At 38.7% G+C, this 14,550-nt stretch overlaps 1 protein-coding gene across 7 annotated transcripts in view; it reads left to right on the top strand.

Moving 5' to 3' along the window:
- Positions 1 to 14,550, top strand: part of arnt2 (aryl-hydrocarbon receptor nuclear translocator 2) — a 182,135-nt gene that overhangs the window by 3,123 nt on the left and 164,462 nt on the right. For 3 of the 7 annotated variants that reach the window (XM_078427361.1, XM_078427357.1, XM_078427359.1), the window contains exons 2-3: positions 8,736 to 8,783; positions 14,062 to 14,079. In XM_078427361.1, the coding sequence (XP_078283487.1) occupies positions 14,075 to 14,079 (5 nt within the window). In that variant the 5' untranslated portion in view covers positions 8,736 to 8,783; positions 14,062 to 14,074. Of the gene's footprint in view, positions 1 to 8,735; positions 8,784 to 12,592; positions 12,736 to 14,061; positions 14,080 to 14,550 lie in introns of those variants that run through there. The other 4 variants (XM_078427363.1, XM_078427358.1, XM_078427360.1 and 1 more) reach the window with 2 other exon arrangements.

Below are 14,550 nucleotides of genomic sequence, written 5' to 3' on the forward strand. Positions count from 1 at the left end.
CTAATCAATCTAATATTTAATATTGGAGATAAGGTGTGATTTCTTGATCTGTGTTATTAGTAATCCTTGGTACTGAAGCTCTTCCCACACACAGTTCTATTGGAATCGAATAATGCCACAGAATGAAAGTGCAGACTGTTATATTCCTTAACGTGTATTTTCTTCAACTAAATCTCTTGGGTAAGGAACATCGAATGGAATTTGCAAGTCAAAATTGTTCAAGAAATCAAAGGATAAACATGAAAAAAAGTTACGCAGGTGAATTTTAAAGGTAATTTACAGTTGAATGGATGGAACAGGAGTATGGTAGACCACATGTTCCCTTGAGCCTTCTCTGCCATTTAATGTTAATGGCTGATTTGATTGGAACTTCAATTCTACATTCCTGTCTGCCCACAGTAATCCTTCACTTCCTTGCATTCCAAGTAACTATTTACTACTACCTTCAGAACATTCAAAACACTTACAAGAATGAGTTCTAAAGACTCATGATCCTCGGAGAGAAACCCTACTCTCCGTTTTTTAATAAACAATGACTGCTAGTTCTAGATTTTTCCAAAAAAGGAAAATTTGCTTCTCCTCTCTCAGGATCTGATGAATTTCAATCAAATTCTTTCATATTCTTCCAAACTTCAACAGTTTTAATGGTTCAATAGTACTTTATTTGTCACATGTGCTGAGGCACAGTAAATTTCATTTTTGTATACAGTTCAGTACAAGTATCACTATACATAAGCACTTAGATACATTTTAGATAAGCATCTCAGAAACAGTACAAGTGTATAGTAGTAACGCACTTAGACCAGTATAGAGAATCGACAGTTTTGGCACCATTTTCAAGTCCCCCTTGTGAAAGGTGTAGTGTTCTTAACATGATCATGAAAGCCTGTTTTCATGGTGGTGATGCAGGGTCGGCCTGCCCAAATGTGGCCATTGATGTCCTCCACCGCTGATCCACTGCTTTGTGCCGCTGCAGGCCACCTCTGGTCCGTGTGCTAGGCTTGTTGAAGCGGCTCCTGTTCCAGCCAATTGTCAGGCTACTGCAGGGCCTTCAGTGGCCCACTCCACTGTTGGGCTGCACTGGACTGCCTCTCTAGGACTGTTTACTAGTCCTCTGTCCAACCCTGACTCCCTCCTCTCCGGTTCATGATGTGAGCAGGGGCCGGGCTCAGCGGCTTCCCTCTCTAGTTGGGTTCCCAGTTTTGTGACGGGCGAGCCAGGCCTAATGTCAGGTACGGTTGCTGCGTGTCAAGGCGACCTTCAGCTACGCAACACGCTGGAGCGGCCTTCTAGAAACCCAGGCTGCCCATTAATTCCTTATTAAACAACCTGCCCTTTCCAGTTATTAGTCTTGCAAACTTTTCAATGCATTAACATGCTTTGTTAAATCAGGAGATGAGTAGTGTACAAAATACTACATATGTATAATCTCTCTACCTTTGTGTCTGTTGCCTTTGCACTAAACAATTAATTTCCCTTACCTTCCCAATTACTTGTTGTACCTGAATACTGGCCTTTACAAATTCTGCATCCAGACACCCAGAGCCTCTGTGTGACAATCTGTGAAATCTTTCATGAATTAGTTTCATTAGTTAGATGTTTGATTTAATGTTTCCTTCCAAAATGGCAAATTGCACATTTTCACATATATAAAATGGACAACATTTAAAAGTAACTAGACCAAGTGAACCCGTTGGGCCCAAACCCCTCTAGCATTGGTGCTCCACCCCCCCTTCCCCCCTCCATCCCCCTCAACCCCCCCTCCCTCCCTCCCTCCCTCTCTCCCCCTCCCTCCCCCCTCCTTCCCAAGGAGATAGATTTAAACTTTAAAATGTGAATAACTTTAAAATTATAACACCGATTTCAATGAAACTTCTTCCATTAGCACCAAAGGGATGATGGTGAATACGGTGGGCCTAGAATTGTTGCGCTATCGTGTACCGTTTTGGCTGTAGTTCAGGAACAAACAAACAAACGAGTTTTAGTATATAGATTTACATGCAGTATCTTGTTAATCATGATATATGATGTGGCTACAAAACTGAGATTACAGTTTACAGAATCTCTTTTGTCATACATCTGTACTCTGGACAGTTGGTTGTCAAGAGCACCTTCTCTGCTCTACTGGTGCATTTTACCTGTTCTTTCAGGCCACTGCTGAATTATTCCTTGTGGTGATGTGGACAACTAAAGGCAAAATTGATGATCAATGGTAGTTGCTTGTTATTTTCCAGTTTCTAGATTAGAAAACTGCAACTTAATACTTAACTGGTGTGTGAGAGGTGTAAGTATCAGCAAGTTGGCATTCATATGTATGTGTCCTTTCCTGACTCAACTTCACCAGAAGATGCAGAGAGACTTTACAGGGTAAGTCGTGGTTGACAACATGACAATTGAAAAAATGTGTGATCATCCACTTTGGTCAAAAAATTAAAAAAGGCCGAGTATTTAAACGATGAAAGATTGAAAGGTGTTGGTGCTCAGAGTGATCTTAGTGTGTTTAGTTGTGAATCACTGATGATCAACGCAGCCTCAGCAAACAATTATGAAGGCAAACTACTGCAGAGGGTGGAAAATCCAGTTTAGTGCTGTTAAAACACAGCTCCAGAATTTGCAAACTTCACACAAATGACACTGGAGTTCAGGATTAATCATGGGTCATTGGAACTGTGCGGCAGCACTCTAATGGTAGTGCCATTTATCTGCATTCATCACAGAAGCCATCTTAAGCCAACTGATTCATTCAATGTGATCTCAAGAAATGTCGGAAAACTTTATTTACAACAAAGGTTGACAATTGTATGTCAGGTTGGAGGCCAGTGTCTAGTGGAGTGCCCCAAGGATCTGTGTTGGGTCCACTGTTGTTTGTCATTTACATTAATGATCTGGATGATGGTGTGGCAAATTGGATTAGTAAATATGCAGATGATACTAAGATAGGTGGAGTAGTTGATAGTGAGGTAGATTTTCAAAGTCTACAGAGAGACTTGGGCCTTTTGGAAGGGTGGGCTGAAAGATGGCAGATGGAGTTTAATGCTGATAAGTGTGAGGTGCTGCATTTTGGTAGGACAAATCAAAATAGGACGTACAGGGTAAATGGTAGGGAATTGAGGAATGCAGTGGAACAGAGGGATCTGGGAATAACTGTGCATTGTTCCCTGAAGGTGGAATCTCATGTGGATAGGGTGGTGAAGAAGGTGTTTGGTATGCTTGCCTTTATAAATCAGAGCATCGAGTATAGAAGTTGGGATGTAATGTTGAAATTGTACAGGGCATTGGTGAGGCCGAATCTGGAGTATGGTGTGCAGTTCTGGTCGCCAAATTATAGGAAGGATGTCGACAAAATGGAGAGGGTACAGAGGAGATTTACTAGAATGTTGCCTGGGTTTCAGCACTTAGGCTACAGAGAGAGGTTGAATAGGTTGGGTCTTTATTCTTTGGAGCGTAGAAGGTTGAGGGGGGACTTGATAGAGGTTTTTTAAATTTTGAGAGGGACGGACAGAGTTGACGTGGGTAGGCTTTTCCCTTTGAGAGTGGGGAAGATTCCAACAAGGGGACATAGCTTCAGAATTGAGGGACAAAGGTTTAGGGGTAACATGAGGGGGAACTTCTTTACTCAGAGGGTTGTGGCTGTATGGAATGGGCTTCCGGTGGAAGTGGTGGAGGCTGGCTCGATTTTATTATTTAAGAGTAAATTGGATAGGTATATGGATAGGAGGGGATTGGAGGGTTATGGTCTGAGTGCAGGTAGATGAGACTAGGTCAGGGAGAATGGTCGGCGTGGACTGGTAGGGCCGGACAGGCCTGTTTCCATGCTGCAGTTGTTATAATTGTTATTAAAAAAAAGGCTTCAGATCAAACAACATCCCAGTTTTCACAATGAAAACCTATGCTGCAGAACCAGCCAAAAAGACACAAAGTGCTGGAGTAACTCAGTGGGTCAGGCAGCATCTCTGGAAAACATGGACAGGTGACATTTCCGGTTGGTACCCTTCTTCGGACTGGAGAAGGGTCCCAATCTGGTGTTGCCTATTCATGTTCTCCAGAGACGTTCTCCAGAGACGTTCTCCAGAGATGCTTCCCGACCCGCTGAGTTGCTCTAGCACTTTATGTCTTTTTGTAAACCAGCATCTGCAGTTGCTTGTGTATATTTTACTGCATAGTGCAATCATGTATGTTCCTGACAATGCAACCAGGTTACTTAAAAAAATAACCTGTTGCTAAAATGAAAAACAAATTCAATCCACCTAATCACCACCCATTCAGCCCAATCTCAATTATTAGTAAAGTGATGGAAGATGATATCCTATCACTTATTCACCAATGAATTGCTTATCAAAGGTCAAATTGGATTTCACCAAGATCATTCACTTCCTGTCCTCATCATTGTTTTGGTAAAAACATGCAACAGAGAGCGGAATTCCAGAGGTTAAGAGAACGTCAAGGCAACATTTGACTCTAGTAAAACTGAAGTAAATGGACATCAAAAAGTAAACACTTTAGTAGTTGGAGACATACCTTACACAAAGGGAAGGTATTTACTCACAAAATGCTGGAGTAACTCAGCAGGTCAGGCAGCATCTCAGGAGAGAAGGAATGGGTGACGTTTCGGTCAAGAAATATCTTCGATTTGTACCAGCATCTGCAGTTATTTTCCTACCTTGCACAAAGGGGGTCATTGGAGATCAATCATCCCAGCCCCAGGAGGTCACCGTTGAAGCTCCTCAGGACAATGTCCTAGGCCCATATATCGTTTGATGCTTCATCAATGTCCATTCCAACGTAAAAGTTGTATGTGTTTTTGTTTTGCTAATCTTTGCACAATGTTTAATTCCATTCGTAACTCCTCAGCAAATAAAGCAGTCCGTGCTCCAAGACCTAGAGAACATTCTGGCATAGGCTGAAAAGTGGGATAAAATATTGGCATCATATTAATGCTAGATGTGATATCTGAGCAGCTTCAGAGTCTAAGGCAGGAAATGGATTAAGTGAGAGAATAAAAGGGCAGCAGATGGAGCAAATATGTGAGATTTTTCATCATAATAATATAGTAAAGTAGAGCATTTATTACACGGCAAAACGCAAGTAAATGTTATCCTGTAAAAGGATCTGGAATAACTGGTAAATGAAACAAGATTTTTTTTATTCATTCAAGGGATGAGGACTGAGCGAGTATTTAATCGTCCATTCTTAATTGTCTTGAGAAGATAGTAGCGAGCTGTCTTTGTGAACCACTGCAGTCCTCAAAGTGTTTGAGAGATTTTCAGAAATTTAACCCAGCGGCGTTGAAGAAACCGATATATTTCCAAATCAGGGTGGTGTGTGGCATGGAGGGCAATTTCCAGTTGATTATGTTCCTGAGCTTTTGCTGCCCCTGGCCTAGCTGGTAGAGGTCATGGTTTAGAAGATGCTGTCTAAGAAGTTTTATAACACAAGTATAGCAAGCAGTAAACACATCTATGATGTGTTTTATTGCACAGTTGTTATCGATTAAGAGTAAAGAACGTGCTACGACTTTGCTAAACTTCAAACATACCATATCTGGAATATTATTAGTGCTCTTAGTTTCCTTATCTGAAGACCGATTTCTTTGCCTTATAAGTTCCATTTTGATTCTTTGGGTGCAAAGTTTTCCTGTAAAGAGTGATTGAATCAGATTAGTTAAAGCTTTTTGGATTTTAGAACAATGAGCGATCTTAATTGGACATAATATATTCTGATAGGATGGATGTTCTACATTGCAGCATACTTCTGAACTGGGGTATATGGCTTGAGGATAAGATCTTTAGGATTGTGATGAGAATGAATTGTTTCACACGGAACTTTTTTTGTGTCAAGGGACAATGAATTCTCAGTAATATGTTCAAGTCTGAAACTGATATTCACTAAGGCATATGGGAATCGTGTATGAGCATATATTTGAGATAGATAGACACAAGATGCTGGAGTAACTCAGCGGGTCAGAAAGCATCTCTAGCGAAAAGGAACAGGTGTCGTTTCGGGTCAAGACCCTTCCTCAGACTGAGAGTTAGGGGAGAAGGAAAGTCTCCCCAGTCATGATGCTGTTGAATGGTTCATAGAGCTGGAATGGCAGAATGGTTCACTGCTGCTCCCACTTTTGGCCTGAATTTACCCACGGAAGTAGTAGCGCATTCTGGCGAAAATGAATTTGAAGCATGAGAGTAGAGGTGATAGATCTCCGATAAGCTCAAGAATGCTTCTTGATTCTATCAGATGGGGAATCACTTGACGCTTATCAAAATGCAAATCACTTTTCTAAACAAGTCAGATCTTTTGAGGCCTCTTACGATGTACACATTGATTTTCAGATCCATCCAAAGTGAGCTCAAGTACGTGACTTTCTGAGCAGACCAATTATGATAGGTTCAGATTTTGGAGACTGTTCTAGTTTTGTAGGGCAGCTTTCTGTCAATGTTCAGGGTGTTTCTTTTTTTTTTTTTTTTGCTTGAAGTAATTGGAATTTAGTGAAATAATAATTGTGTCAAGTAATTTAAACATTAATCCTGATAAAAGAAAATCAAAAATTACTCCAGATCTGAAATAAAAACAGAAAATGGTAAAAGCACTCAGGAGATCAGACGACAGCTGCAGAAAGAGAATCGGAGTTAATGTTTCGGATAAAAGACCTAATGAAGTGTCTTCAATTGGCAATGTTAACTCTATTTCTCTTTCCCCAGTTGCTCCCTGATCTGAGTGTTTCCATTAGTCCTGATGATGTGTGATTATTTGCATCTATTATCTAAAAATAACGTGGAGTTTCTTCTGGGAGTCATCAGCAGAACCTAAATTGGCTGTCCTCTCCTACTACCTTTTGGTGAAAGCATCATGTATCGTGGATGTTGCGGCATTAAACCCAGACTGATAATAATATCTGATCAAGGTGCTATTACACAATAGCTCATGTAGAGACCAACCAAATGGATTTTCTTGGGAATCAATGTTGCACCTTCTTTTATTAGAGGTTACATGGTTGCAGTTGCAGCATAACACAATGGCAGTTCTGAAAATGGTGCATGGTCCTCCATTTCCATGCTAACCATCAGGTTGCTTCTTATCTTATCTTTTAGCATGAACCAGTACTTGGTCCTTGGCCTTCTATTCCCCATTTCACATGTTCCTTTCAAACTCACCATGGTTCTGTTTCCCACGCTCTCCTTAAATTTACAGGGGCACAGTTTCCAACGGTCCTTTAAAATTTATAGGGGCCCAGTTTCCAGCGGTCCGTTTCATTTACAGGGACGCCGTTTCCAGCAGTCCTTTCAAACTAACCGAGTCACTGTTTCCCACGCTCTCTTTGAACTTGTGCCCTGTTTTCCATACTCCTTTTGAACTCTCCTGCCCCATTAACTGTGCTCCCTTTAAACTCTATTTCCCAAGCTTACAAACTAACCAGGCCCCTATTTTCTGTGCTCCTTTTGTATGTATTGGGTCTCAATTTCCTGCTTATGCTTTAAACTCGCCAGTTTTAACTTCCTACATCTCTAAATTCACTTGGTTCTCTGGAAATGTTTTTCACTTTTGTGGAACATCTTTCTAAAAAGTGATTTAAAATTGTGTAATGTTTTAACAAAGAACTAACATCCAATAGCCCAGAATATCTGCCAGTCCAGCATCACTAAAGTCCTGAGAGTGTCAGATTATTTTTCAATGTCATTGTAATTTTTGACAATTTCTTCCCAGATCTTAGCCCACTTAATTTCTCACACTCTTGTGCTCTCGCGCTCTCTCTCACACATATCCAAAACTATATGAATAGTTAAAAACTGAGAACCCAGGACCGATCCATATGGCACACCAATCCTTACATGTTGCTAACCAGTAAAAGACTAATATATGCCTAGTTTCAGTTTACTGTAAGCCAGACAATTTTCTATCCATAACAATTCCTTTAGCACTTAGAGCTTTTCTTTCCCTTAGTAACCTTTGATGAAGCAACTATTATTTGCCTTTTGTAAATCAAGCTGTTTTCCCAAATTGTGTCATTGCAAGGTGCTAGCAGATTAACATAACCGTGGTCGCTTTTTTGGGGCAAGGGGGATGGATTTGGTGCTTAAGATTAAAAGCAGCATTGTGGTTTTTTTTTGTTGTACATTGTCCTAAACTCAGCTGAAAAACAGATCTTCTGAAAAAAAGCAGTAAATCTGTTTATAAATGATTGAATTTAAGTTTATTTTATACTCACAACCTTGGCTCAATTTATAGCTTGGCATTGATGTTGTTATTTTATGGGTGTTCCAACATAGTTACATAAAGATTTGAAGAACGATCCCTATCAGAAATGTTACAAATCCATATTCTCCAGTGATGCTGTCTGATCCACTGAGTTACTCCAGCACACTGTGCCTTTTTTTGGTAAACCAGCTTCTGCAGTTCTTTGTTATTAAATTACATAAAAGTTACTTGGCTATAATTAGCTCTGTACTAATAAATCTGATGTTATTTCTATTTATTTCTTATGCAGTGTTCTGACATATTTCGTGTTTTTAACTGTCAAATATCACTGCTAACTTGGCTTCAGGTATCATAGCTTGTATTTATCCCAGCATGAGTTAAATTTTATGATGAAAACAGTGGAAGGTGCTAAGTGCATAATGTATGAAAAAAAACATTCTATTCATCTTGCTGTGATCTAATGATTCAATATTTTGCAAGGCTTTGTTGTATTCTGTGCTTAAATGCATTGAAAGTTTTGATTCAAGTGTGTTTTTCCTTAGACTGGATTTTGACGATGAAGATGGAGAAGGGCCTAGCAAATTTTCAAGGTGAGTTATTTGGGAGTAAGTGAACTTTGATTGCTAATTGGATAGCGTATGTCATAAAATGTGATGTGGCATGTCTGAGCACAATGTGTACCTTTAATAGTATTTGCTTTAAAATGGTAGATATTGTGTTTTTACAGTAATGAAATAGAAAATGTTGTGCCGGTTAGGGCAGCATCTATGGAAAGAGAAACAGAGTTAATCTTTCAGGTTGAAGATTCTTCATTAGAACTGGGAAAATTTGAAAACATGTTACTTTTAAGTTGCATAAATTGCTGTAATTTAAAATTAACATATTTTCTTACTTTCCAAATTCTAATGAAGAATTTTCAGCCCAAAACATTAACTTTGTTTCTCTTTTCACAGATGCCGCCTGAATTGCTGAGTGTTTCTTGAATTTACTGTTTTTATTTCAGATTTTCAGCATCTGCAGTTTTATTTTTCAGTTCTTTTTACTGAGTGATAGTCATGGCCAAGCTAACTAAATAAACCAATTTGCAGTGAAACGTTGCACAATTTGTTTTGTGACAAATGAATGAGGGAAGAGAAGCACGAGGTGTTTTGTCACAGAAAAAGATTTTTGAGGCATTTGAAAACAGGGAGTGATTTGACAGTGATTGTTCTCTTGAGCAATGAGTCATTGGAGAAGGACATACTTCTAAAGGGAACTAATAATTTGCATTGAAATGGAATTTTAATATAGATAAAATATATCAAAGTATATTGCGGCAGCATTATTGAACAAAGTCAAACCTGTAATATCTAGAATTTAACACATTTTTGAAATGCTGCTAAAGTACTGCAATTACTGTAAAATCTAGTGCAAACAGTGGGCAGCACAGTGGCGCAGCGGTAGAGGTGCTGCCTTGCAGTGCCAAAGACCCGAGTTTAACCCTGTCCTCGGATGTTGTCTGTGCAGAGTTTGCACCTTCTTCCTGTGACTGCGTGGGTTTTCTCCGGATGCTCCGGTTTCCTCCCACACTCCAATGACGTGCAGGTTTGTAGATTAATTTGCTTCTGTAAAGTGGTCCTAGAGTTTAACAGTGTACAGGGTGATTGTTGGTTGGCATGGACTCGGTGGGCTGAAGGGTCAGTTTTCATGCTGTATCTGTTAACTAAAAGTTGTTTTTGTATGACTTTTTCAAAGGGGATACTTTTTCAAAGGGGATAATAGAGACTTGAGTAGCAGTGTGCACACAGTATATTTTAACAAACCTCTGGTGCAGTGATAATCTTTACCAGAATGCTGCTTGGATTAGAGGGTATTAGCTTTAAGGAGAGGTTGGAAAAACTGGGACTATTTTCTCTGGAATGCCGGAGGTTGGGGGACCCTTTAGAGTTTAGGGATACATCGGGGAAATACGCCCTCTTGCCCACCGAGTCCACACCGCCCAGCGATCACCCACATACTAGTTCTATGTTATCCCACTTCTGCATGCTACACACTGGGGGCAATTTGCAGTAGCCATTAAACCCACAAACTTGCACGTCTATGGAATGGGGGAAGAAACTGGAAATCTCATTCAGTCACAGGGAGAACGTACAATCTCTGTACAGACAGCACCAATAATCAGGATCGAACCCGTATCTCTGGCACTGTAAGGCAGCAGCTCTACTGCTGCGCACTGTGCTGCCCTGAAAGAAGTATATAAAATGATGAGAGGTGCAGATATTGTAGACAGCGATGTCAAAGACTAGATGGCATAGCTCTGAGATGGGAGGGACACTGTTTAAAGGAGTTTTCCAGGCACATGTTTTTACACACAGGGTAGCTTATGGGAGTGGTGGGAAAGGCTTGATATGATATCTACGTGGATATATAGATCATGTGCTGACAAAGAAAATTTGTGGCATCATGTTAGGCACAGACATTGTGGGTAGAATGGTCTGTTTGGTACTGTACTGTTCTATGTTTGGTGGTGATGTTAGCTGGCCCTGAAATTATGTTGCTTTGTTGTCTTGGATTTTAATCCTACCAGTCTGCTGCCTGATCGTCTGCCTGGGTGTCTGTCCAGCCTCCCCCTCCCCCACTACCATCTGTTTACTTAATTTCATACATAATCATAATAGTTTGCGATTTATTCTAAGCACATCTCTTTATTTTAGACACTCGTGCAAGTGAAACAGCCTCTCTGCATCAACTCTACCAAGATTCCAGGAACTTTATAGCTTTCAGTGAAATCTTTTTAAAAACCCATAGATTTTCCTACTCAAGTTTCTTAAAAAAATTCTCCTGTCCCAACGATTAGTTTAAGGAACCTTCCTTTAAATCCTTCCAAGGGTTTCTTAGTGTGAAGGTGTGATAACCTAGCTCAAGTTGATGGAATTGTCATTCCTCTGGGCCAGACATGAGCAGTGGAGAGGACAGTGGAATTAACCCTTGAGACACACACATATTTGGTTCAGTTTTGCCAGTATTGAGGCAGAAGATTCATCTTGATATTAGAAAGGATGGTGGGGAGAGTAGTATTGGATTACAAGAGGAAGCTGTGAAATAAGATGTAAATTGTAGTTGTCCATTCTTCAGATGATATGGAGGGGTTGCATGTGATGAATATGAAGCAAGGATGGAGTGTTGTGTTACACAAATTGTCTTTAGAAACTTTAGAAGAGACTTCATTGGAAGTTGAATATTCTTCTACAATATTTACATCTTGAAACTTCTAAATTTACAAGATTTTCTAATATAAGGAAAGTGAATGAATTATGAGTAGCCCATTAAAATAAATAAATAAATCCTTGTAAAATTCAGACCAGCGTTCTATCTCTGCATTTTTGAATTTCTAAGTGAATTTTCATTTCTTTCTGAAGGCTATAAAAATCTAAGTAAGTGACATTTACTGAATCGTCATGACTACTTGTGTATAGTTAACTACTCTAGAATAAGATGCAAATAAGAAAAACTGCAGATGCTGGAAATTGACATCTTTTCCCAGTTCTGATGAAGGGTCTTTGACCTGAAATGTAATGTCGGTTCCTTTCTCGAAGGTTCTGCATGACTTGATGAATTTTTCCAGATTTTCTGTCTTTACATTCCTAGCATAAGCCTCATTAAATAAGTAATGTATCGCAGGTCCAAAATTTCTTGAGTTACACCTACCTCACTGTCTAAAGTCCCATGAGTTTGAAAGAAACCCTGTTAATGTCTCTTGGCAAAGTTCCAACAGGTGCGTGGGAGACAAAGCTCTGAGGAAATTATGGATGATTGCTGACAATATGAAAACAATTATCAAAGTGTATAAATACAGGACACTGTGCCATGAGCCTTGACCTTGTGTTTATGTAAGATGTGTGATATGTTTGGTGGCTTTTGATGGTTATACATTAGCAGTCAGATATTTGGGCTATTGATCCAGAGGGTTGAGTCAGAATCAAATGCAGATTTTCAATTCAAGTATTTATATAAAAATCAAGAGCATGTCTCATTGATCATTACCATGAAACCATTGAATTGTTGTATAAAAAAGCCACAATGGATGTCCTTTAAGGAAGAAAAACTTTACCTGAATACATTATTTGTCTGCTCTGGACCCGGAGAGTTAACGATGAACAATAAATGCCTGAATTGCCAGTGATAGTTTGAAGAGGAAATGGCTATTTTTCTTTAACCATTCTTTGTGATTTCCTTCAAATTGGTTTCTAATTCTCAATAGTAATTACAACATTTTGCACATCTACGTGTTGTCAAGCAGCATTGATAAATATGGATGATGCAGTGTGCATGGATCTGTTTTAAGCTGCGATGGCATTGACTACCCATTTTGTTTATAGGTATGCTGATCAGACTCCATGATGAAAAGTATGCAAGGTAGGAGTAACCCTATTGGGTTTAGCAACGAGCCGGGGCTAGTGTCATTTTGCCCTCCTCGGGCAAAGCCAACTAGTTCCCTCTAGCAGAGATGATTTTGCTTCCAATTCAGATGACAGAATGTTGATGACAAGAAAAACTGCACAGGTAGGAAAAAGCAAATAACTACCAAAGTAACATCATCTGTTCTTAAATTTTGTGCCAATATCAACAATTGTTTTGTAGATAAATATATAGCAAAATTCTCATCTAAAATAATGACGATATTAGTATGTGACAAAAATAGGCATGTTTGCATGTTTACCATTTATTAAGTGAACAGTGATGTTGCCTGGTAAATGTTGCAAGGTATAATTGTACATTTATTCCATTTTGGAACCTGATTATGTTTTTTTTTAAAATGGAGACGTAAGAGACTGGAGATGTTGAAAACGAGCAGAAAACCAACCACTGGAGAAACTTAGCGGGTCAAGCAGCATCTCTGGAGGCAATGGGATAATTGACGTTTCGGGTTGAGAGTCTATGTCAAGACTTTTTCTGATGTTGCTTGACCTGCTGAGTTCCTCCGGCAATCAGTTTTTTTTTGCTCCATATTTTTATAAAGGAAAGAAAACTCCAGGTATTATTGATGCTTTTGTCAGAATGTACCCTGAGCAATATCGGTGGTTAGATTGCTATTGTGGCTGAATTTAACATTGAATTAGATTTTTAGATGGAATATTATCTACTATCTTTCACAATGTATAGAAATATTTATGATGAAATTTACTTGAACTAAATAGGCAAAGATATATTTTGACAAATGTTTAATGATGCTTTAAATAATACTACTAAAACTGGATTAATTTTCTGTTTTTGTGGGGCTGTGCTGTGTGCAAAATGGTTTCTGCCTACCAAGTGGTCATTGCTTTGCAAATGTTCAAGTGAAATTGTTTGAAATATGTTGTGATATTATATGATGTGGTCTTATGTTTACTATTACAGTAGTTTCAATCCCAGCAACAAAAAAAAACACATTTTTAATAGTCTATTTGGTTTAATGTTTTATGTTGTAATAATTATCTACTAAAAATAGATTAAATAAATGCTCAAAAATATGTGCTGAATGGATTCAAAATATATCTGTTGACTTAACCTATACAGTCAACAACAAATTTCACAGTCCAGTGCTCTAATGATAGTTCTGAAAGCAGTCTTGTTATACGTAAATTAATAATCTGGGATAAACATCAACACATATATGTAACAAAATAGTATTAGAATGTATTTTAGAGGAAGACGAATAAAATGTAAACTTTCAGTCCAGAATGTATGTCAAATTTAGTTATTAAAATAAATAGAAAAGTGTGTAGTGCAAGAGGAGAGTGTATTTGTCAATATATTTGTAAAATGGATGTATGTTATGCACAATTATGAAAATCAATAATTATTTGCTTTTTTAAATTATGTTGTTTACATGCTTCATTTATATAGGGAATTAGGCATTATGAAGTAAGTATAATATGAATAAGAAATACAGCAATGCTATTTTAGAATGCATTAATAATTTGAAATTTAGTTACACAATTTTATGAAGTATTTTTAATGTTGGAGCAAAACAAATGAATGACCAATTTCGGAGCTATCATAGATATTCTCACAGGTTCATTGCACGTTACTTTTGTTGTTGTGGATAGACCTTGCACCATTTATATTCTGCAGTTAACTTGTACGACTATAAGTATAATGTAGTACAAAACAGGGAGCTGGACCGAGGGCTCAGAATCTACTGGCCTGGTCTGCTGCCTACAATCACAGCAAACAGCAGTCTTCCCGCATTATATTTACCTGATCCGGTTCTGGTGGATTTACCTTGCTGGTTCAAAGTATTCTGAACTCCACTAGCATGGCGTGGAATCAATGGTATCTTTATCCTGCACCAAGTTTAAATTGGCAAAGGATCCCTGAAACCATTTCAGAGCA

The sequence above is a fragment of the Rhinoraja longicauda genome, chromosome 33 (genome assembly GCF_053455715.1).
Source record: "Rhinoraja longicauda isolate Sanriku21f chromosome 33, sRhiLon1.1, whole genome shotgun sequence".
Taxonomy (NCBI): domain Eukaryota; kingdom Metazoa; phylum Chordata; class Chondrichthyes; order Rajiformes; family Arhynchobatidae; genus Rhinoraja; species Rhinoraja longicauda.